The sequence below is a fragment of the Cyprinodon variegatus genome, unplaced genomic scaffold (assembly GCF_000732505.1).
Source record: "Cyprinodon variegatus isolate N-32 unplaced genomic scaffold, C_variegatus-1.0 Scaffold188, whole genome shotgun sequence".
In the NCBI taxonomy this organism is placed as follows: Eukaryota; Metazoa; Chordata; class Actinopteri; order Cyprinodontiformes; family Cyprinodontidae; genus Cyprinodon; species Cyprinodon variegatus.
Genome location: NW_015150641.1, coordinates 307144 through 331525, shown reverse-complemented (window position 1 = coordinate 331525; position 24382 = coordinate 307144). Strand labels below are relative to the sequence as shown.

Sequence of the window (24382 nt, the reverse complement as noted above, 5' to 3'; positions counted from 1 at the left end):
AGAGGGGAACCGCTGTGATTTTTATCTGCCTGTAATGAGCATTAAGGAATGCAATGCCTCCCCATCCCCCAGTTGTTACAATGCACCATTGGTCACCCTGCTGAAAGAAAGTTACCACACAAGAGATTCTTTTAACTGTTTTGGTCCCATATTGAGTGCTGAAGTAGCCCCACCTATCACTTCAGGGTTTTATCTTACACGTTTAACTATACAAATAAATCCTGTTGTAGCTCTAATTCTAATATAGATCCCTCCAAACATGCCTATAAGTTGTCCAAAGCATACTGGACAGTACCTGTAAGATCACAAATAAAAATAATCTGGTATGTTTGTTTTAACTGCAGGATGGCTACACATGCAGATAGTTTAGTTTAGTTTAGTTTTATTAGATAGAGCATGGTTCTATCTAGATTGAAAAAATTGGAAAAAATGTAATAAGTTTCACAAAACTAACTAAAAGTATGGATTATACTTGATATTTTCGCGATTGTAGTACCTGTACTAAGTGCCATATTCTTAGTAGTAGTAGTAGTTTTTTCTTTAAACCAGTAGGCAAACACTGTGATATTATGCAATTTATTCATAAGAATGCTTCATTCTACTATCGGCTGCATAGGGTTTTGTGGATCAAACTTTTTTATTTTGTTTGGCTTATATTTCCATAGTTTTCTTTAAGTACATTTTATGTCTCAGTTGACGAACTTTTACTAAATCCCTACAGTTTCTGTTGAGACCTGTACTTTTTCTCTGGTAGCAAGTGGAAAGATTCTATTGGAGGTCTTCTTTAACAAAACCCCAGGAGAGTAAAGCATAGCCCTGACAACAGTAGGAGTAACGTCACTAAGTAGTACAAATTAAATCAGCGCTAACGGTCTGCCCATTCTGTACAACTAAAGCATGATAAGAAAATCATCCATACGTGATGACTAGGTAGAACTGAACCTAATTTGCTTGCTTGGACAGACCATCTTCCTTTTCTGTTGCCTCATACTTATTTATCTTCTAGATTCTTACATGCCTGGAGTTTAATGATTGCTTTGTTCTTACTAAAAGAATTTGGTACACCACATGCTATGTAATGCATTGGGTTACTCCTAAGCTTTAAAACCTAAGATGTCTCAAAATCAGACAGAAAACTGCCTTGGTACGATTAGCTGCATTGTAAGATAGTATCTTGTAACAATGAGGTGTCTGTAAGGATTTTTTGCAGACAGGAAAAACTTATGGCTTAGAAGCTATATGATTTAAAGCAAAAGGTTGAAATTAGATAATCCACAGGGAAGAGCTTGCTCCCATGCGTGAAGCTTCTGTGGTAGTGCAGTATTCTGGCTGCCTGCTTTGGCCCATTTGCCCAGTCAACAGGAGTAACCTCCAACTGTGAAAAGACGTCATGTTTTTGCCTGGAGAATAAGGAAATAAAAGGGAGGGGGGGAGAAATGGACGGCATGGTATGTGTTGTTGAGAATGGGACAGGGAGGAATGGGCTCTGCCAGGGGGAGGGGTGCCTCACCATTCTTTAGTTGTGAGACGTGTTTGTTCAATGTACCTGATTTATGTCATCTTAGCACTCTGCATCTTTAGCCTCCAAGCAGAATGGAATGGCAGTTTACATGACAATACCTGTTCTTATCATCCCAGCTTAAAGGTGTTAAATACTTCCCTGTTACTTGGAGTTAACTTGGAGTTCCTTGAGCAATAAGGATTGGAAAACTGCTTATGGTTTGAGCTCATGTTTGCAAACTGGTCTTGATAAACCCGTGTAGCCGCCTTGCAATAGAGAAAATGAATGAATAAGAAGAGTAAAGATAACAGGGACTAGATTAGCAGATGCTGTTCTTGAAAAGAGGTGTAGGAATTTGAAACAAGACCAGACCTATCAAGATCAGGTTAATAACGTGTTTGGCTAAATTACAACTGGATTTTGTGACCTGTCATAACATACAGCTGCAGATAGTGGGAAATGCAGTTCACCTCCCTTGAAAAGAAATATGCAAGCAAGCTGAAACATTTAGAAGTAGGATGGCCCGCAGGAAAACTGTTCGTCATGTTTTCTTTAGAAACTCTTGGGTCTTTTTTATAGTTTTGTTTAATATTTCAACATAGCACTATGAACCCTACGAATGTGACTATCCAGTGCTGGAAAATGTAAATATCGTATTTTTTGTGCATGTTCACCATAGATCCTTCTCTTAAAGCCGTAACATCCTTTCAGTCTGTGTATTAAATATGTTTTTAAACCTTGAAAATGACAAACATTAATGTAGATTAAATGTGCTCTTCATCCACCTCAGGAAGTATTAACAAACTGTTAACTACTATGACTTATAAGGGGTAGTAAAGATTGCTAAAAATTTATTTGTGGCTCAGTGTTCTGCATAAAGGTAAGATTTCATCTTCTGCAGGATAGGACAGCACATGGTCTTATGTTGTCTTCCTCATCTGAAAAAATATGGCGAGCACTGTAATATGAGGCACTTAAAATGCTGAGAATGGTGTGCAAAATGCAACTTGTGTTTTAATAACTAATCCTCTTCCTCAGCCTTACTTCCACTCATATCTACTGTTTAGAGAATTGCCATAAAGCGGGGATTGTGTCTGAGTGGTGAGATGGTGTCAGAATTTTAGATGAGAGGTTACAGATTGGAATAAACTGTAAAAACCGTCTGCATCTAGACTCGCTACGCTCTCTACAGAGAGCAAATGCCAAAACTGGTTTAAAATCAAATGCTGAATACTTGTTAAACAAAAGGACGACGCCAAATGGACACAGAAGTAGGATTAGAATAAAGGTGAAGCAAAATGTGAAGAAACATCTGTTACATGTAGACGGCACTATACAACATCCAAAAGGTAATTTTTTGGGGGGTAAATTGTCCTTTAAAACACCGATGGCATTCAACAGCCATAATAAGGGGTTTTAGCACTAGAATTCATTGATTTTGAAGCTGCAGCCTGGTTCGGTTATTCCCAGCAGCATGATTTAAAAGTACAAAGACTATGATCTCATCTCAAATTTCTGCCTTTTTTACTCTGGAGTTATGATCTGAAAGAGTTAGATTAAAACTTAAAAGGATGAATTTGAGCATGTTTTCTGGGCTTCATCTAGTTTTTCTGTTATCATTGATGAGTCATATGTGAAATGCAATCCTTATGACAAATCACATTATCTATTACGGTTTCAATTTACTGAAATGTGTTTTACATATTTCTGTTTTTCTTCGGACATCCTCAGTTTTGATTATGACAGCCTCTTAAAAAAATCAATAGTCATTATGATTACATTAAAACAAGCAGCTCTGATTTCAGAGCGGAGTTATAAACCCACTCCCACAGATTGCCACGCTGAGCAAGATGCTTAACCCCTGATTGCTCCCCAGGCGCTGCACAGTGGCAGCCCACTGCTCCCCAAAGGGGATGGGTTAAAGGCAGAGAGTTAATTCCTAAATTGTGAGATCAATGAAGTTCAATTGATTTATTTATTTTTAATCAGAAATGTTATTGGGATCTGCAGATATGTAAATTTGAATCAGATCAGAATGGGATCAAAAGTAAAACAAAATTGAATTAGTGCATCCCTACTTTCTGCTTTGCATATTTTTTTCTTCTGCCCAGTACTAATGAGCTTTAAACAAAATCATTCAATGAGTAAACAGGCTTTTTAGACCAAGCTTGGAACTTTTTTAAACACTTCCACTGATAAGGTTTTTTTTTTTTTTTCACCAAATAATCCCCCTATTCCTCTATGCAGCCCTTTATCTTTTTCCACACTAAGCTAATGGATAATAGATGTCAGCAGAAGAAAGCTTTTTTTTCCTTTTTGTTTCCCAATTCTCCCAGGCTTACACATACATATGTACACACAATCTTTCCGTTCCAGTCTCTTCATCTCTCACTTTCCCATCTCAGATCTGCTTCCCAGCATTTGCTTGCAGCTGAGTTTAAAAAAAAGGGGGTTATGGAAGCACTGCTCCATTTAAGTAATTTTTATTTTCTTGCCGGACAGTGGCTCTACAAACGTTTCAGGAGAATCACACATGCACCATCCAATATCACCTTCAGGACAGCAGAATATGACATAATGTTAAGCTAATTTTCAAATAGTCGACAGAAAGTTACAAAAATCATAAGTAAAACAAAGCTATTAAAATTTTCTTTGTATATTTTTTCACATACATACATTTTACCTATTTTTTTTCCCCAGTATAGCCTTTTAATTATTTCCTTTTACTACGGTATATCTTTTTTTGTGCTCGTTCTTTTCCATATGCATTCTTTTGATTCCTTTACACTTCTTAATGCATCCCCTCCCCCTTATGCAATAGAAGGATGTATTTCAGTGTGTGTAATAGAATGAATGCCCAGACAAAGCAGCAGACACAGTTAGCTGCTAACACAAACAGTGAGTTGCTTAAAAATGGTAACCTTTGTCACCTGAAGTAGCTCTTGAATCAATAAAAAACAAAACAGTTGTAGCTTATTCCGCTCACTCGATCTCTATGATATCATGCTTCTTTTGTATTATGACAGTAGAACAAAATGGAGTGTTTTCTCCTTTGGTTTCATTGTGCTCCTTCATGAGGTTTAATCACTGTAACAATTAGGAACCAAGAGAGCCTTTCTGTTTTTTTAAATCCCTACTATACATTTTCCATGACACACCTGTTCCCATTACACAACAAACTTCAGATTGCAAAACACTGCATTTTTAGATGCTATCAGCCTAGCTAATTTAATACTTTCCATCTAACATATCTTTATCATCAAATGATAAAGATTGAATTTGTGTTGTTGTTGCCTTTCTGTTAATGTATAACTAAGGATCTCTTTATTGAGAGACTGTTCCCTAAATGGAAACAGTCATTTAGTTAGTGTCACTCATTAACTCTGAGTCATCCAGAGTACTCTTTGAAAATTTCCAAGCTGAATAAAGAATTAAAACCTGTTCTAAGAGTTGCAAAACTAATCCAGAGATTGGCTTTTTTTTTTCTCCGTACGCTTACAGCGAAAACATCAGCTTTAACTCCAGGGTTTTTTTTTACCTGAAAACTACTAGCAGCTTAACCTTTAGATAAGTAATGTCATCTTTGGTGACTTTGTGCTTCATGCTGCTTTAATCTTTACCATGAATATCAGGGTAAAAATAAGAATAACAAAACGTGGACTTAAAAGAACCTAGATTCAATCAATAATTCAGTGGGTATTAGTAATGATGCAGCTTAGCACGCCACGCACAACTGAACAGAGTGTCTGTTAAAAAGTAGATACACAAAACCAGATTTTGTATTTAATATTTATTTATTATACGGTTTAATATGAGAAACAAAAATAAAAATAGTTACATTTCACTGCTTCACATTATATTGACACATTTTTAAGATGCATGTTAGTTTTTCATGAAAAAGCAGAAGAAACTTTTTAATGATAACATTTCCTTTTGACTCTGAGTTGATTTAACAGTTTTTTTTCACCAGCAGAAGTCTTATTTCCCTTTTTGTTGCCAGAATTCAGTTGACCTGCGATGGCAGAAATAGTGAAAGAATGTAACCCTTGGTTATGTAACCACTGTTTCGTCTCACTATTGCAGGTGGAAAAAAAAATAGGAAAAGAGTAGCTGATTAAATTAAGAATAAATCTGTGGGAGTGTTTGGTTCAAAGTGCATGCAGGCACTGGGTGTACGATTGCTGCATTGCCTTACTGTCTGAGGTTTTTGGGTGGAGGTGGCTAAAAGCAATGTAATGTTGAACGGCAACTCCCAGTATGTAAAATAAAACTAATTTTGGGAAGTGGAACAGTTCTCCAGGCTGCTTTAGCTGCTTTCCCTCAGATGAGTCATTTGATTTAAGTTTGCTCAGCACACCCCGTTTAAATCCTGTTGGACATAAAATAATTTATGGTGAAGTTGGAACCCCATTAAGAAGATGCTGATTGTTTCATTCAAGGTTTCTCTTATTTGTTCTTTACAGGAAGCCGGTTAACCTCACTGAAGAGTGAGTAGGGGGAAATCAAAGCAACTATTCTTGAGGTTGATTTACAAAAGTGGCTGAATAACAGCCACTGTCCAAAAGGAGAGTAGGAAAGGGGTGATGAGGAACTGCTGTGCTAGTAGTTTTGATCGCTACAGGAAGTGGACAGCCGTCCAGGAACTCTTAAGTGCTGACGTCATTTTTGTGGCGATAAATGAGGAGCACTCAGCATGTCAAAAAGACATCTGCTCTCTTACAACCCTGTATCTTTTTTTTTTTCCGGCTGACACTGGCCCTGGCTTTTCATGTCTCTTGCCACTCAGTTGGCCTATCAGTTTGCCAGTTTGAGAAATGGAGCTTGCTGAGAACATTTTTGGATGGCTGTGCTCATTCTTTTCTGTGCAATCATCATGGCTTTTCCTGCCATTGTTGCCACATGCACACACACACTGGCACAGTTGTATTTTCAGTTGCTTCAGACAGGATCTGAAAGGGCTGCGTGTGGAATTGCCTGTGTGCGCAGTAAAGTGGGTTTTGAGGAATCATCATGTTTCATGCATGACTGAAAATGATGTGACCGCAACTTGCACTACACTAATATTTACCATAATGGCTGCTACTGCTCGTGTTTAGTTTTTGTTGGTTTCAGGGAGTAGACCAATGTTAGACTAATTTTCTTGTTTGTTAACCCTAACCCTAACCTCAAACTATTGCAAAACTAACAGCCAGTCAAACTGACTTACTGTTTGACCTGGTTTGACCAATTTTAAACAATCCTAAACTTCTATAACCTTGAAGCATGTTGCTCAGTTCTCAGCAGAATGTGGTGGTATCCTCATTCCACCTGGCCAGCGGCTCATGAACCTGGGACATTTTCAACCAGTTAGGAGGCCTGGAAATTACCATTACCACACCATTTTTGAAGCTATAACAAACACTATTACTAAAGTTTCAATATTTGTAATGTGTTCATATAAGCACTGGAATTCCTGTTTTGTCATTGTTTTGTTCTATTTGGGTTGTTTATTATTTAATTCACCTAAACAATGTTTTACTTGATAAGCTGTGAGCCTCTACTGCTCTGAAAAACAACCTTTTGACAGACTTTGCTATTTAATATTGTTGAACTTAAGGGCAGGAGAGGATCCAAGTAATCAGCGAATTTCTTTTCAAAAATGTCATCTAACTTTTTAACAAAATTAGTGAATAAACTCCTAAGTGTAGCATTAGATTGCATGTAAGTTCTCCATCCTTCTCTGATTAGCTCGATAACAATAAATCCGGCATATTAGCATTAGTCATGCTATCTGCTCGGTTGACATAATAATAAGAATAATATTTATAACTTTATTGATCTCACATTGAAGAAATGTACCTCTGCATTTAACCCTTGGGGAGCAGTGGGTTGCCATTGTGGGGCGCCCGGGGAGCAGTGTGGGGTTAAGGGTCTTTGCTCAGAGACTCAGAGTGGCAGTGGGGCTCGAACTCAGAAACTCCGGATTCTAAGCTCTATGCCCTAACCACAAGGCCACCACTCCCCTTCACTCTGCGACATTTAGTCAGATTTTAAAACCTTTTAATACAACCAATGTTTGCTTCTATGTTTTCCACACCCCAACTGTCTGTTTTCACAGCAGTAAATATAGCTAATTACATATATTGTAACCCTATTATAAGCAATGATAAATTGTAATACCTGCTTCCTGTACATGTTGGAACAACAGCATACTGTTCCTGTTAGTCATCAGGGCGTTTAGGCAAGTATTACATTCTGCTGGACTTTTCTAGATGCACGTATAAAAGTAATCATATCTGTTACTAAATATTAAGCCAATGAACATTTGCTTTTAAGATTTTCTAGATACTGCAGCACAACACAATCACTTTAAGTGTTTTCAGTATTGAGTTGGAATCTGCATGTGTGCCTTTCATGGCACCAAATATTCCCTTTGGGAAAGAATTACAGACGCCACACACGTCTGTTTACATAACCTGCTGCTACCCTTGACTGTAGGACAACCACTGTTAGCAGAAATAAGGCCCAAACAATATCTAATCAGCAGGTCAAACATTTAGAATAAGAGAACTACTATCAGAAGAATCTACAAGTAGAAGTGAATGTACTCTGGCACAAAGGCTCTGCTTAGATTGGATTGTTTTGTAGTCCGCCTTTGCTAGGTATATCTTTTTGCTTCTTAGAAGTGCTTTGAGAATCTGGTGATGGTCGACAGTGAATCTCATTTGACAGTAAAATGTGTCTTAAAGGCATTGCAAAATGGGTCTTTGCATGTTAAAGAGCAGAGGTTAGGCTTAAATGGCAGACTGTGGAAACGGGATGTAAATGTATTTTTGAGTGTATTTCTGATGCGTTGAGTTGGTCACCTACGGTTACAGGAAACTGGGAAACAATAAAAAAAAAAAGGTATCTTTGTAAAATGTTATTTTGTGACCCTTAAACAATAAGGTATTTTCCACTGATGGTGAAAAAATAATATGATTTATGTAGTTCTGAAAAAAAAGGATATAAATTCAACTAAATTGCTGTAATTCTGCTTTCATTTGAACAGAGTTCATTTTTTAAAACCATTTATTCTCCATGTGCCAACCTCCTGCACCTCACCTTTCCCTAACAGGGCAGCAGTAGGCTCTGTAACAACTAAAAAGCATTGATCGTAATAAAACAGAGGAGTCTGTTATATTTAGTATTTCAATGTTCTGGTACCAATCAGAGGGAGTTTTAATAACTTTTGTAGAGCTAAAGCCTCATAAATAGAGAAGCTACCCCAAAATCATCATCTCGTAAAGCATGTATTGCTGTGCCCTCAGAATCACACACTAGAGAGTTAATTTTTACTTTTTTATTAATCTAAGTTGACAAACTGGTATTGATGATGAATAGAAACCCATTATGTCAGCAAAGTGATTGATATTCTGCCTATCAATAAATATATGCAGTTTTTTCTCACCTGGTTCCATACAACAGTTTGGTCATAAAGACTTGAAGAGTTACCCCTTTATGAAGGCGACCTAGTGGTGTTTGATAAATCCTAAATCAATCCATTCATGTCGGTGTGAGCAGGTGTTATGGAGCTACAGGAGGCCTAGAATTTAAACCATTGTTTTGGATCTGAAGCACTATGCCAAAGAAATATTTTTCATTTTCTAGCATTAAAGCCCATTGGTGCCAATTCATAGAAAATAATTAATATATATAAGAACTCAAACAAGTCTTTCTGTATTCTTACCAGAAAGTATTTTTAAAAACCTAAAGGAGGCTATAGTCGGTATATTAGTCCTCTCTTGGCGCTGTAAAATGGGCTCATTAGTCCCTAGTTGTAAGATTGAACAAAGTAAAGTATTTTGCACAGTTTTATGCATTTATTTACAGGCATTTTTAATCCAAATATAATAAACCTGGTTCTATTAGATGAGGGGTATAAGCAATTTTTTTTTTTGCTGTCAACGACGAAGAGTATAAGAACTGTTAAGAATATGCAGATTTCTTATTTCTCTCTGTAAAAGTCATTAATTTTGATCTTTTAATGCAAAGTACCAAATGTGTTTATCAAACCGTTTATTGTAAAAGATAAAAGAAGTTACGACTTGGATTATCTGCCGTGTTAATGCTTTGCACCTAACAAATGTTTGTGGAACCGCTCTTTGCATAAAGTGTTGTTAGTGGAGCATAAGCAGACCCTCAGTTACTCTGAAGCTAGGCCAGGACATCTTTCAAGATGGTAACAACTTAGATAAATAAACCAGACGTTTTGGAAGACACACTTCCCATTCCCCACTTAGCCTTCAGTGGCGGCCCAAAGCAGAGGACTTCTTGTGTCATTTCCTTCTGTATAAAGTATTATGTGTGATGGGTGAGGTTTAAACAGTCAGTATGATTTCACTTCCTTCTGGTTGGAAGTGCAATGTATTAGAGGGACATTTAAAAACAAAATGGAGCTACAATCACATGCCTTAAAAAGAAATCCCATTGTAACTGTAGGGAAATTTACCAGGTAACCATTTAAATGATACCTTTTGTACTTAAACAAGTTAAAACATTTGGTTTGTTTTCTTTTGATGGAAATGCCGCAAAGAAAAAGCTCAGCTGTTATGTTCTAATCTCAACATCGCAGGTAGATCAATATGCTCAGATCGCAGCAGAACAAGCTAATTGTGAGGGATTTTCTGTTAATGCTTTGAATAATAGCCTGTTTACTTTCCAATAAGGTGTTGAAATTGACCCGCTTAGTCATCAGTAGGCAACCTAATGGGTTACATTTCTGATGGTGTGGATGACGGCTGAATTAATTACACCACCATAATATACCCTAACCATTCACTCAATTATGAAGAGTCTGCTCCTGTGCTGTACAGAGTCCTCCCCTGATTAGCTCCTTGAATTTGTGGATCTGTGGGTGTCACTGATAGGCCGCGGCATTAAACTGACCCTCTCTGAGAGTGACAGTTTTAAACCCTCAAAGCTAAGAGAGTGAGCGAGGCATGTGTGCTCGCAGAATCCAATTCAGCCTGGACTAAAGAAGAACTGCCTTTCAGCTCTTATCGGGGCGCCAGCAGAACGGGACAGATCACCTCCCACTGCTGAGCTATCAATGTAGAGTTAATTGCCTTGCAGAGAAAAAACAGGAAGATGCCGTGTATCTTCTCTTTTTCATTGTTTGCTTGCTCTTTTCCTTTATCTTTTAAACTCAATGTAGCACGGCACTGGGCTTGGTCTTTGCTTGGAGTTGTCCCCGTGAGCCTGCAGCCACCCTTTAGATTATTCACTTAAATGATAAGAACAATGGGGTTTGACAAAGAGTGACACAGAGCAGCACTGAGAGGAGAAGAAGAGCTGCAGCGATATAGAGGGATATCCAGATAAGTGGTAAGAGGACGTTATGTAGAGGAGAAAAGGACCTGGCTTGGTTTGTGGACACTATGTTCCATGAGAGAGACCAGGTTGTTCAAGGTCTTCTGCCATACTTGATAGGTTACAGTGGGTGTAGGGGGCCTGATGAGATAAAACACACCAGCAGTTGGCAAGGAAGTCCTTTCAATCTATCGGCCTGTGTTGCAGCTGACTGTGATCCATTAAAGTGTATGCGTGTGTATTATATGTGGAGTGCTAATGGCCTTGTGTTGTAGCCTATTATGATTGCTTCCTCTAAGGACCAGGTCTCCCATGTTTCATTGAATCTGTCGCAGAGGATGTCATGCCAGCCTTTCTCCAGAGTCCAGGGCGAGCATGCTTAATGTGTGGTAACTTGTAGGCCAATTTTCCCAACAGCAGATCACTTACTCGTTTTTTGTTTTTTTAATAGCAAGTTACACTTTAGTAAATACTTCCTACCGACATTTTAGAAAGTTTTAGTTTATTTTGCTGCATTTTGCTTTTTTTTTTTTTTATGAAAGTGAAAGGTTAGAACTGATAGTTCAATCATGCGTCACATATTTCACCCAGAAGCCAAGCAGAAATATTTCCTGAAGTCAGAATTCCAAGCAAAATGCAACATGTTTTAAAAGTCGAACATTTTTAAAACTAGCAGCAGCTGCAGGAGTAAAGTTTATTTGCAGTTTTGCTAGTTTGAGTCTCTCCAATACTTGCCCACACTGCACTTTGTGCTGATACCCATCTCTAGATTTAGAAAACTGTTAACCTCGCCTGGTGGTTCCAGGAAACATAGCTGACATTTATGCCATAAGGGTGCAACTAATGATTATTTTTCAAATGGATTACTCTGTTGAATATTTTTTCAATTAATAGATTAATGATCGGATAGCCATAGGTCCCTGAAAGATGTTTTACAAATAATTGAGGTGAAACTCAAACTTTTTCCACTACAGGAGTTCTTGGTAGAGAATAATGAAAGATTAAACTTTTCTTTTTAATCTTAAATGCAAAATGTTTATGTATTTTTTTACAATTTTGGTATAGTTACTGCTCTAAGTGGGTTGCTCTGTCAGCTAAAATCACTCTACTTCAGTTAACGATCAATCGATTACTAAATTAGTTGATTATTATTTCTGTAATCTATAATCACGATTAATCTGATTATTGTTCAGCCCTAATAAGGATTAATCTTTTTATTTTAATAAACAACTAATTTAGGAATTGATAAACCATTTACTAGAGTTAACATACTACAAAGCAATATCATATGCTAAAACAAGAAGAGACTAATAGCAGTAGTTATGCCACAACTGTACAAAATATGTTTATGCTCTTTGCATCTAACATGAAAACCTTAATTGTCTGTAAACATGTCCTTCTAGAACTCCTTAAGTAACAGTTTTGCTTTATCAGTTTCAAATTCTTTAAAAAGAATTTCCGACTAACCGCCAGAAAGAGATAATACTGACATTCAGACATTTTGAGGGAGGAAAAACACACAGAGGTTCTGTTTTGCGTGGTTCTGCAAATGTCAAACCATTTTGGCAAAGCTCTGCATCTAAACAGCCAGGATGTATGTAGGTCAGGTTTGCCCTGATAGGCTAATATATAAATCTCCATATGCTTGGAAGGCATGAGAACGAAACATGTCAGCGGATATCGGCGCCTGCCCCGGGCCCAGAAGTCTCTAAGCCTTTTTCCATCATATGCTGTTTCAGACGGTTATCAGCGAGTTGGTGAATGCAGTATTTTTTTCTTTTCACCAAAAAATGTTCTACAAAGATGTGAACTAAATGTGTTGGGTCACTGTGGTTCTCTTTTTTTAAAATAATCTACCACAGATTTGGCTCCAGTTGAGCTTCAGTGTTTGCATGCTGCAGAAGTAAACGGGAACATTGATTTCAGTTAGAGCTTAGCTACTAGTCTCAAGTCCTGCAAGCCTGGCAGTTTGTATAAAATAAGATGAATGTGATGGAAACTGTAATACAATTACTAATGACAAATCGCATCCTGAGGATTTCTGGCTCAGCAGTGTTCCACTGGCATGCACTCGCACACCCTCGCAAACTGCACTTACATGCACATATATTGTACTGAAGCTTGTAGATCATATTGGGATTGCTTTAAGATGGATGCTAATTAGATTTCAGCAGCTGATTGTGTAGCTGAAGGTAGATTCAAATAACTCAGGATTCCTTAGTGTGGCAGTACTTTGGTGTGCTGCTACAAAATCTTCTTTCACCTTTCCTGTTCATCAAGGCAGGAAAATGTCTGTTTTCCTTTGGTCTTTCTTAAAATCTCTCCTGCAGTATTGTGGATCTGTGCAATGTAATACACACATTTGATTTAATGGATGAAAAGTGTCAGTGACTCGTCTGGTTTGTTAATTTTTTGTTAATTTGTGACTTATTTAGACCGCAAAATCCCCTCATGTTCTGTTCTACTGCTACCTTTTGGTTGATTAACCTTTGCAGGAGTATAATGTAGGTCAACCAGCTTTCTAAAGGGAGGCAGCTTCTTTGACCAAATGTTATCTTTGATAAACTCAGAAATATAGTATGCTGTTATGGGATGCACTGGTTAATGTTTGAAACATTAAGCATTAGGTTTCTGAATGGAAATGCACTTAGAAAAAAAGGTTTTACGCTCTTCCTTCTTCACTTCTTGTCTTTCTTCCTCTTTACGCACTCATCTGTTTTCCCTCCATTTTCTAACTATAAGCATATTTGTCAAAACATATAATCAACTTAAGACAGTGCAGTAGCTAATGAAAGGAAATCATAGTGCTTCATGAGCTAAAATGTTCCCATTATCAAGTCCTAAAAGCAGCAGCCAGTCAGTTAATTTAGAAACATCATCCCAGTCTCTCTCCTGCTTTGTCTCTTTCATCTTTAAATATTAACCATTTAGTAGTTCCCCTTCTTTTACTGAAAGCTCCTTGGCATACACTTGGGAAGTTCCCATTGTTAAATCATCTCTAATTTCAATATTTTTATGCTGAATATAGTGGAGAATCTGCTTACATGAAAAGGAAAGCGAGGAAGACCTTGCTCAGGATAGAAAAATGAATAGTTAGCATTTACTCAACTGTACTTTTCTTTCTTCTGTTTACAGTGAATGAGTATGTGTTCATGGTCCAAGCCAGAGGAATTCAGATCAGAGAGAACGTGAAGAACATAGGGGCTCAGGTTCTGGAGCAAGTTGTGAGAGGGGCCTACAGCATCAATGGCACAGGTAAGAACACACAGGCTCATCTTTTAAAGTAGACTTTGATATTTGTTTCAATGATGCTTTTAAAAAGCTGATTTTGGTGGAATTATTACAAACAGAGTAATGTATGAGTGGTTTGGTTTATTGTATTTTTCCAGATAATATACCTTTTTAGTGTTGTAGTGATATCCATCATAGAGAAGCCTGGTTATATTAGCTCTTTTGTTCCCCTTTGCTCATTCTGAGCTTCAGCTTGTCTGTCACTAAAATCTAATAGATGTTATGTGGGGCAGGGAAAGTACCGTCATTTTCGGACTATAAGCCGTGACTTTTCCCCCATTTTTCGACTTGCGGCTTATATAACAATGCGGCATATCTATGGACTTTTACAGCTAACGGCCGCTAGGTTAATACCTAAATCTATGGATTTTACCATCCACCATGTTGACGTCACATTTGCTTCAACACAGAAGTACGGTAGCCACGCGCGGGGAAATGAGGAGGTCCTCCGAAAGCAGACTTCTACCGCGAGTGGTACGAGACAGAACAAAAGCGAGAAAGACGGGCATAAAACATAAAAAACCCGCGGCTTATAGTCCGGTGCGGCTTGTATATGTACAAATCATGCAATTTAGCTTCTGCGGCTTCTATTCAGGTACGGCTAAAAGTCCAAAAATCACAGTATATCTAATTGGTCAAGTATACAGATGGATCTCATATTTAGAACCTAATTTAAAAGATAATTATTTCATTCATTCATTTCAAAAAGTACATTTTGCATAGAGTTACGGCATACTGTGATGTATTTCAGATGTTTTTGATGCTGGCAGTTAATAAACAGAATTAGGTTCTGGGAAGAAATTGTATTATTGTTAAGAACAACATATAAAGTATGATTAATGCATAAATGTTGCATCCTACCTAATTGTGGAAGAATGTTGGCTTCAGTTAGCCAACAGGCATTCATTCACACCCATTAGCAAAATAGTCATCGCTGACTCCTTGTTTCAAGTGTATGAAAGCAAAGTTCCATAGAAAGGAACAGGTGTCGTAATAAAAGATGTAAAAGCAAAAGAGACGACAGCAGATTTTTCAAGTTATCAACTACAGTAATTCTAGAGCCACAACATATAGAAAAAAAAAACAGGACATGGATTATAGAAGTTTACTTTGTGGCAGTTGGATCTTATGTTTTTAAAGTTGTTTTAATTAATTCTTCTTCAGATTGGGGTGTAGGCTCCTTAGATTAAAGGTAAAGGTGGTTTAATTTTTTTGGACAGATCCAGTTTTATCAGTGTGGGTGGAGTAAACGTTCTGCTTGTAACTGCAGGCTCAAGCTACCTGCTGTTTTGTTCCTACTTCATTAAACTAACCCTTTGAACTAGTTGTTCCATTTTTTAGAATCCGATCTGGAACAGTATGTTTTAGTGAACAGAATAGCTCTGAACTCAGTTTGCTCCTAGCTGTCTGGCTGAAGCTTCTATCAGGCTGAGCTTTCCTCTTCAAACCACTCCTAAAGGCTCGGTCACTCTTAGCTAATGTTCAATATTTTTATTTATGATGTACAAATCTATCTCTAGCTAAAAACATGAAAATCCACTGGTAGAAAATAAGTTAATCTGTTTAAAGGACAATACAACTTGGATGAGGTTAATTTTATTTTTACTTTAAGGGAAATAAGACAAAAATAATTGGGGGGAAGCAGACTTGGTAACTTTGTGTAGCAGTGCAATTGGTCGTTTAAATTCTTTCATTTATTGTAAATACTATTAGGGTCATTTTTGATCAAGTGGGTCACTGCATTAGTCCATTCGAGCTTCTTACTACTGATGAGACCAAATGTGCCTGAACTGGCCAGGAAAAGTACGGTATTATAAATGGGAGCCTTGGATATGCATTCAGTATCTATACTATAATGGATGCACTTTTCAATAGGTTGATATTTCTATGTTAAAAAAAATATATGTTTATTGATCTAATTCTAATTAAGTGAGAAATAAAATGTAGTCCCTTATCATTTGTGAGCCCTAATCATGAAATTCCTGGAAACAAATAATGTAATAAACCTAGAGCCTGAGAAGACACTAACAGACAAAGTGCTGTCAGTTAGAGGAACTAAGTACTGAAACAGCCTTCCACTGGCAATTTGAGGCCTACAGACTGATCAAACTTTCAAACTACATCTCAAAACGTGAAACAAAATCTAGCTTGTGATTCCCTTTAACCATTGTTTCACATTCTGTCTGTCTGTGCTTATACAATCTGTCTCTAGTGTGTGTCTTCTTGGAACTACAGAATAATTACAGCTGTATTTATCGCAGATGATCACTGATATGCATTGTTGCCAATAAATAATGATAAAGTAAATGAGTTTGATTTTTTGGATTGAGTTCATGAAAAATCAGCTAGGAAGATCTGCTGTCACTCAAAGAGGAAAGTTAAAAATAAAGAGTTCCAGTTTTGTAGAATTTCTGATTTACCGTTAATGATGTATGTTTGAGTCCTTAGAGATTTTACTGCTGGGAAAGGAAGTGAGAAAAGCACACTAGAGCTAAATACTGAAGAATGAAGAAAAAAAAAAAGTGAATTTCCTTCTGACGCGTTGCTTAAATTTGTTTTGTTTGTGACACCAGATTATTCCTATGACTTCAACTTCAGTGAGAGCGATGCTCCTCCCACCACATACCTCCCTGAGGGTTTCACATACCTCCCTTCGCAGGTTTGCCCCGAGAAGCTGCCCTCTATGAGTAAGCACACTATTCATATTCTGGGATAGACTTCTGTTTTATAATTCTGCCTTAAGTATAAGCAAAAAATGATATTTGGCAAAGAATATTAGATTAAAATATGTCACCCTTTATTCAATATTCATTTGTATATCTTTCATTGTTTTCACTTGATTCTCACAATTCTCTTCCTTTCTCCTGTTCTGGCATTTTCTTTTGCCTCCTACAATGTCTAACTTTGATTTATTTTTCTCTCTCCCTGCCTCCTTCCTATCTCAGAGGGCAGGTTGGAAGTGAACATGACTGAAATATCTCTGGAGGAGGTCGAGCGGTCGTTGCTGGAGAGAGTGCCCCGTATGGCCCGGGGAGGCTTCTGGAAGCCCAAAGACTGTTTACCTCGCTGGAAGGTAAGAGGATCTTTTTAAGAGGAGAGCAGGTGAAAAAACACAAACATTGCTACTTTTTGGGGCTCAAACAGTTTTACCAGTCGCTCCTGAAATATTGTGGGACTTATAGGAGAAATAAATTCCTACAACAATGTCCAATTACAATCTGCAGGTAAATTTTTTATGTTTAATTTTCATTCCTCTACCTTAAGCCATGAACTGTTAGCTATATGACAGTATAATAGAGTTCTAAAAATATGTTATCATGAAAAACACAAAGCCATGGTAAAACCAAAACAAAGCTCCCCCCATCATCTGTATTTGTGGAGCTAATGCAAGTTACAGCTAGAATCTCTCTGTGGGATGTAGTGTTAATTTTGTTAATGAAAACTAAACGAAAATATTTTCATCAACGCACATTTTCACCGAATGAAAATTAGACAAGACGAGACTAAAGTAAAAGGTTGATGTCCTGACTAAAACTAGACTAAAATGTTGACAGTTTTTGTTGACTAAAACTAAACGAATAAAATTATGTTTTCTTGGACTAAAATAAGGACTAAAATGCTCGACTTATAGTCGACTAAAATTAGACTAAATAAAAATGGGATGATGTCGACTAAATGTGATAAAAACTAACAAGCAATGCTGAAACTGGACTAAAACTGAAGCTAAATTTAAAAATGGCTGGTAAAATTAACACTAGTAGGATGGTTACCAGATGAATTAAAATTATAAAAGCAAAAATTTTGATCACCCAGAACTGATTTTGTGCATTTTTTTTTTTTACTATAACCTGTAACAAACCTTAGTGCATTTGGTTTTAAATGCTTAACTTTCAAAAGAAGACATAAAATATGTAAAATAAATTAATTTATCCTACACTGGAATCATCTTGCAGAGGATGAGTTCATATGAAAAAAAGGCTTGAACATTAGTAACATTAGTTCTTTTTCACTGTGTTTAAAGGGCTCATTCTCTGACTGCAGGGTGAACTGTGACACAAGCAGGCTTCTCCTTTCCTACCCACCCTTGTTTTTTCTTTGGGCTGGGTTAATGCAACACAGCACTTCTGTTTATTAGTGGATTAGTAGAGTCTGTGTTTCATTGGGATGTTATATAGAGTAATTAACCAGCATGTTTTTTATATGCTCTGTTCACTTTAATAGTAATGTGGTGTTTATTCTTTGATGTAGAGCTATGCAGCAGCTCTGTTAGCCACACAAAAGCAGGAACATACTCTCGCTGTTTAAGAAGTGAGCAAAGCAATTAGACCCATCCCTTGCCTCTAAATGCCGCAGACACATTTCTGTTTGTTTTAACCCAGGTTTTATTTCTGTTTTTTTTTTTTATTATTATTATTATTATTATTTCAGCAAAAGCTCCCTTCTGTTTGTGGGCCTCTTATATTAGCTCTACAAACTCTTAGATCAGTAGTTTGTTTGTAGGCAGCAGCTGTTTTGTCATTGTTTATAAACTACCTCCAAGTCATTTTATCCTTTTTCTTCCTCTAAACTTGAGTTTATTTTGCTTTTTGGCTAAAATTCTTACTTTATTCCATCAGGCTTACTCCATGTCACGACCATAAATATTAACTTTTTTGGAGCAGTTGGTTCTCCATCATAAACCGTTGAGCTTACCAGCATGCTCAATAAGTGCTGCTTCTTCTGTTCTTTTATGTTTTTAGTTGATTTCTGCTTGATTGTTTGCTTCTTGGCATCCCTAGGTGGCAGTCCTCGTTCCATTCAGGAACCGTCATGAACACTTGCCCATCCTACTGAGACACCTGGTGCCTGTGCTGCAAAAGCAGAGACTCCAGTTTGCCTTTTATGTCATTGAGCAGGTATGGATTCACATGCACAGCCGATTACATACAGAAACTTGCAACTGAAACCATTTTAGCTCCTTTTTTTTTCTGGAAGAAAAACAGGTTGATTATTTATTTAATGATGTTTTATTTAACTCCTATGTTTATTTCAGGGAGGAACAGAACCATTTAACAGAGCCATGTTGTTCAACGTGGGCTTTAAGGAGGCCATGAAGGACCTGGACTGGGACTGTCTGATCTTCCATGATGTTGATCACCTCATGGAGAACGACAGGAACTACTACGGCTGCACAGACATGCCTCGACATTTTGCTGTCAAACTTGACAAGTACTCCTACATGTGAGTGTCTGTCCACTGTCTATGGAGAAAATGATGCTTTTACACAGAGTCACTCCAATATGTGTAATTATCCTCCCCAAGGCTTCCGTATAATGAGTTCTTTGGTGGTGTCAGTGGCCTGACGGTGAAGCAGTTCAAAAGAATTAATGGATTTCCCAATGCGTTTTGGGGCTGGGGAGGCGAGGACGATGACCTCTGGAACAGGTAGAGAAAACACCACAGAAAAAACACGCTGCAGCTTATCTGATGGAGCTGCAGCAGCAGGCCGACTACATTGTTGGCTTTAGACATCTTTTTTAGATAAGTTAGCCCAGTCGGCACATAAACAAGCCTTTGTGTTAGTTTTTTCTTTGCCTTCATGTGACTTTCAGCCTTGCAGCAATCCCCAACCCCCCGACCTACACTGCTGCATACCTTAAGGGCATCCTGTATTCCTGCATAATCTGCTGTCTTTATCAAATGAACTTTTTTCCTGCCAGTTTTGGGAATGAAATTTCGATGTTGTGTTGTTGAAAAACAAAACTGTGTTACATATATATACATATATATATATATATGTTGTGTTTGCACAGGGTGCAGTTTGCCAATTACAGTGTAAGCAGACCGTATGGAGACCTGGGACGCTACATGTCCATCCCGCATCACCATCGCGGAGAAGCCCAGTTCCTGGGAAGGTGGGTATTCAAATGCACGCAGGACTCATTCCTAATTACCCCGCCACCCCCTCCTCCCAAGGACGTGTGGTTGAAGAAGGAGCTGATAAGACGAGCGAGGCTTACACTCATGTGATTCAAGCCAGTCACATGAAAAGGCAGAGTGGTGACTTTGAGAGAGTTTCAACTCCTTTAAAGCCTTTTCATGTGATGTTCTTGAATTCTTTGGATTCTAAAGTGACTTATAATAAGCAGAGTCATAACTGTTACGCTGAGAAACTATAAAAAGAGGGTAAAATACAAAAGCCCTTTGTTCTCACGTTTTGTCATCCACCACCGGTTTGTTTTATTAGAATTTTATCTGACCGGCCAGATTTCTTTCCAAAATTACAATGAATAGCTGTGGTGTGTATTTGTAATTAGTCCTGCCCGGGTCAACACTCGTAAAACCTCTTCCTCTATAATTACAGTTGTCAGTGTTTTGATGTATGTCTTCTCACTTTGAACGATTTTAAGAATGAAATTATTCCTCATTCCTGTTTGCAAAGAACAGGAAGCTTTCTGCATTTCAGGTTGCTAATAAGATTTCACTTTTGACTTTGGTTGGGGGAACCTAACGTTAAAATGTTTTCACTGATATTTGCCACTAACTGGTAATTATCCTGCTCTAAGGTGTCGCAGTGTCTAGTTTTTTGAATCACCCTGCATTTAGCCTCATCAATCATCAGCTCTCTCCAGATAGCTTGTCTGTGTTACAGAAGAGCATCCCTGTATCAATGCCGTCACCACCATGTTTCACTACGGAGATGGTGTTTTTAGGGCCCTGTTCAGTTTTTTTTTTTCTCCTCATTTTGGTTTGGTTTTCTCTTAAATAGCTTGTGTGAACTTAAAAGGGCAAATTAACTCTCCAGATTTCACAAAAGGATCGAATTTGAAAGTTAAGAATTTTTATATTCAAATTTCAGGTTATAAGTGACCAACTGGAATATATTATACATACTTTTTCATTGAGTTTTATTCCCCTCACATCTGTCTAAATTTTTTATTATTCACCAATACTGTGTTGCATTTCACCATTTCTTGCCACCGTCTAATTTATACTTGTGTTTTTGCAGTTTTCTGATGTTTAGATTAATTACTACTTCTCTTTTTTTGTTACACCTACAGGTATAGTCTACTACGTCACTCAAAGGAGAGACAGAGTGTGGATGGTCTTAATAATCTAAACTACTCGCCCCTAATTTCAAGAAGTCCCCTCTTCACCAACATCACAGTCAGCTTGAGCAGAAAGCTTGCACCCGTGGCTGACTACTGACGTAGGCAGAGCTGGACTGCAAAACACCTGGGAATCAAAAGTCCTCTGGGACATCAGCCATATCTCACCAGTTGCGGCACTGCTTAGGACATTTTTTTTTTCTTTTTTGTTTTGCTTTGTGTTTTTTGTTTGTTTGTATGCAAAAAAAAAAAAAGAAAAGGAGACTAAAATTAGTATGTTTGATAATTCATCTAAAAAAATAGGGATAAATGCTGCACTTATTCGTGCCACAGTTCATTACTCTTCATCTGGGCTTGTGTACACGTCAGTCTCCACATGCCTTTTGCACCATTTTGGCCTTCAGCATCCCATTTGTCAAGTTTGTTCCTTATTTTTCGCTCTTGATTAGCTCTGCCCTGAGCTGTTGTGCTTGATTACTGAATTAGGTTACACATTCAAGCGCGCACACACTGGCTATACATGTAGGCACACAGGAATATGTACTTGCATGTGCTCACATGGGGGGCAGGAGCTGGGATTTATATCTTTTTTTATTATTATTATTATTTTGGTTCTACTCTTCTGATTTCGTAAATGCAGTAAGCCTGTGGAAAAAAAAATGCATGCACACACAGAACCCTTGCAGCATCACACAGGAACTTCACTTTAGTTGATTTGTGCAGCTGGTTCTGCAATGGTTATGCCAAATCCGCAAGTAAAGATAGTTAGAGAAGATGATATATTGTATGAGAAATAGTTTATTCCAAGTTCTGAGAATATAATTTCCTTGATCATCTGTTTTTGGTTTAGTGAACATACCATTTAAAGACTGTGATGTTTGTGTTTGCATCGTTCCATTGAATGTTCTGGCTGCCTGCTAGTGGCTGTATGTTGGAGTGCAATGCTCATCCTGTTAGCAATAAGCTGTAATATCAGACAGCAGAAATTAGCCCTAACTTCCTTATTGTACAGATGCAATAGCATGGGTGCTAGCATTCCCTTGTTGGACTACGGAAAAGGAGTGACTGCGTATGCAAACTTAAAATTCAGCACGCTTTGCTTAAGCAAAACGTGGCGCCCCTTTTCTTTTTCAGAACTCACGTGTTCCTTGTGTCTGTGTGCGAGTGAGGGCAAGCTATGCAAATGGCCTGCATGCATCTGGTCGCCAGGGAAGGAGGAGACGCCGTCTCCGAACTCCTGTCTGGCTGACTTTAGACCTCACTCTGTGTGCAGCCTGTAAATCTAGGCCAGAAAGAAATAGGTGTATTTTTAGACCCCCTTTGTTCCTAATGTTTACTCACCTTCAGTTTTTTACAACAGAGAATTGGAGGTAGTGAATACTTGACTGGTGTAACTGTCACTGGTGTTTACAGAAGCTTTAGCTTTATTTTTCCGATTGTCTAGTGTTTGTAATCGGCTCTCCTCCTCCCAGGTTGCTGCGAACAGTTTATGTGTCCAGCATCTCCTTTGCGGCTGCCTTCGTTCCCCTTTTATATTAAACTGACACTTGTTTTGCTTACGTAGAGAAAAAGGCGGATCTAAATGCTCATTCACATGTGTCATGTAATAAGTACTGATTGGCTGTGTCCAGGCTCTCCTTTGTTTGAATCAGACTTTGAAGTGTTGATCTAGATTGAGACTTATCTGTATTTTTGGAGAGGAGTGCGGCCTGACTCTGTTCTACAGCACAAAATGTCAGTCCTCTCAAGAAACGCAGCAGCTCCTCTCCTGTTTGTTTATCAGTGTTGATTTTGTTTTTTGTTTCTTGAGGGGTGTCGAATATCCCCAAACTAATGTAGTTTCACTTTTAATATGTCAAACAGACATACTATCCTCACTGTCTTCTTGTCATGCAGCTACATCATTTCACACAAATCGCCTTGTATACATTTCTAATCTCCTGGGAGACATGTACGTAATGGACAAAGCTGTTGGATTTCAATGATAAAATACAAACTAAAGAGGCTGGACCTCTTGTCTATTTATTTGATAAATTACTTGCTTTTAATTGTTCAGTTTTTATTTTTTCTTGTGGGTTGACGTGAAGATTTAGGAAGTGACAGACTGTGTTAGATGCACTGAAACCTAGACGTGTGTGTAATAGCGTGGGATCCTGAGGTTTGGTTCTGTGAAAATGAGGGTGACTCCATTTCATTGTGAGACGGATATCTTGCCTTTCTAAGAATTGCAGGAATGGTTTTGCTGTAATGAGGTGAAATGAGATGGAATAGCACCCATACTGTAGCTTGGTGTTATTACTCTTCTGAGCAGACGCGTTGGAGGAGGCCATTTTGTGTGATAACCACTGGAAGAGCAAGACAGAGTTTTAAAAATGCTAGTGGCCATTGCCTTTCACTGATCACCTCCATTATGCTGATGATAATCGATGGTAGTGACCTGCCGGAGCTCCCTCCGGGGGACATGCTTACTGGGGCCAATTTTACCATCAAGTAGTCTGATACTGAGCTGCAGAAACATTGAGACTTCTGGCTGTTTCATTTAGTTTCGTCATCTTTTCATTTTTCATGTGGGCTCAATATAATTTCTCATTACATATATCGTATGAACAGAGGATCTTAGAAGTGCTCGCTATCCTTTTTCGAATACCAGGTTTCTGTTTAGATATGTTGACCATTTCTAACGCCATATATGTCCTGTATAGTGGAACTAAAAAATTGGACAAAGTAAAAATTACAAATGATAAAAAACAAAATAAGTGTACCCAGCTGCATTTTGATTCACAATTTCAGCCATTCTGTCTTTGGTAGGACTAGAACAGCATGCTGGGTCCACATTTGTTCACTTTGAGGCATGCTTGGATGCATATTGATGGAAAAATAAAACCATTCCTCATCTTCAGCTTTAAAGCAGAAAAATTAGATCAAACTATGAATCATAGGAGTTTTTCCTCACTGTCGTCTGCCTTGATATAATAAGCTGCAGCTTCATCTGAAGAAAGGAAACTTCAGAGCATGATGTGGTATTTGGTGCTCAGTTTTTGGCAGAATGTGTTGTTTTGATCCTCAACAGCCTTAATGACCTAAACTTTTGAATTGTTAAACATTTTGGTATCAAATATTTTAGGAAAATTGAGCAAGGCTTGAATTTATTTAGTATAAAATGTCTTCTTGG

At 37.8% G+C, this 24382-nt stretch overlaps 1 protein-coding gene across 1 annotated transcript in view; it reads left to right on the top strand.

Moving 5' to 3' along the window:
- b4galt5 (UDP-Gal:betaGlcNAc beta 1,4- galactosyltransferase, polypeptide 5) overlaps window positions 1-21861 on the top strand; it is a 36463-nt gene extending 14602 nt beyond the window's left edge. The window contains exons 2-9 of the mRNA XM_015379271.1: window positions 13967-14086; window positions 16696-16809; window positions 17068-17195; window positions 18901-19017; window positions 19155-19342; window positions 19424-19546; window positions 19915-20016; window positions 21163-21861. Coding sequence (XP_015234757.1) covers window positions 13967-14086; window positions 16696-16809; window positions 17068-17195; window positions 18901-19017; window positions 19155-19342; window positions 19424-19546; window positions 19915-20016; window positions 21163-21310 — 1040 coding nt within the window. The 3' untranslated portion in view covers window positions 21311-21861. The remainder of the gene's footprint in view (window positions 1-13966; window positions 14087-16695; window positions 16810-17067; window positions 17196-18900; window positions 19018-19154; window positions 19343-19423; window positions 19547-19914; window positions 20017-21162) is intronic.
- Window positions 21862-24382: the final 2521 nt, after the last annotated feature.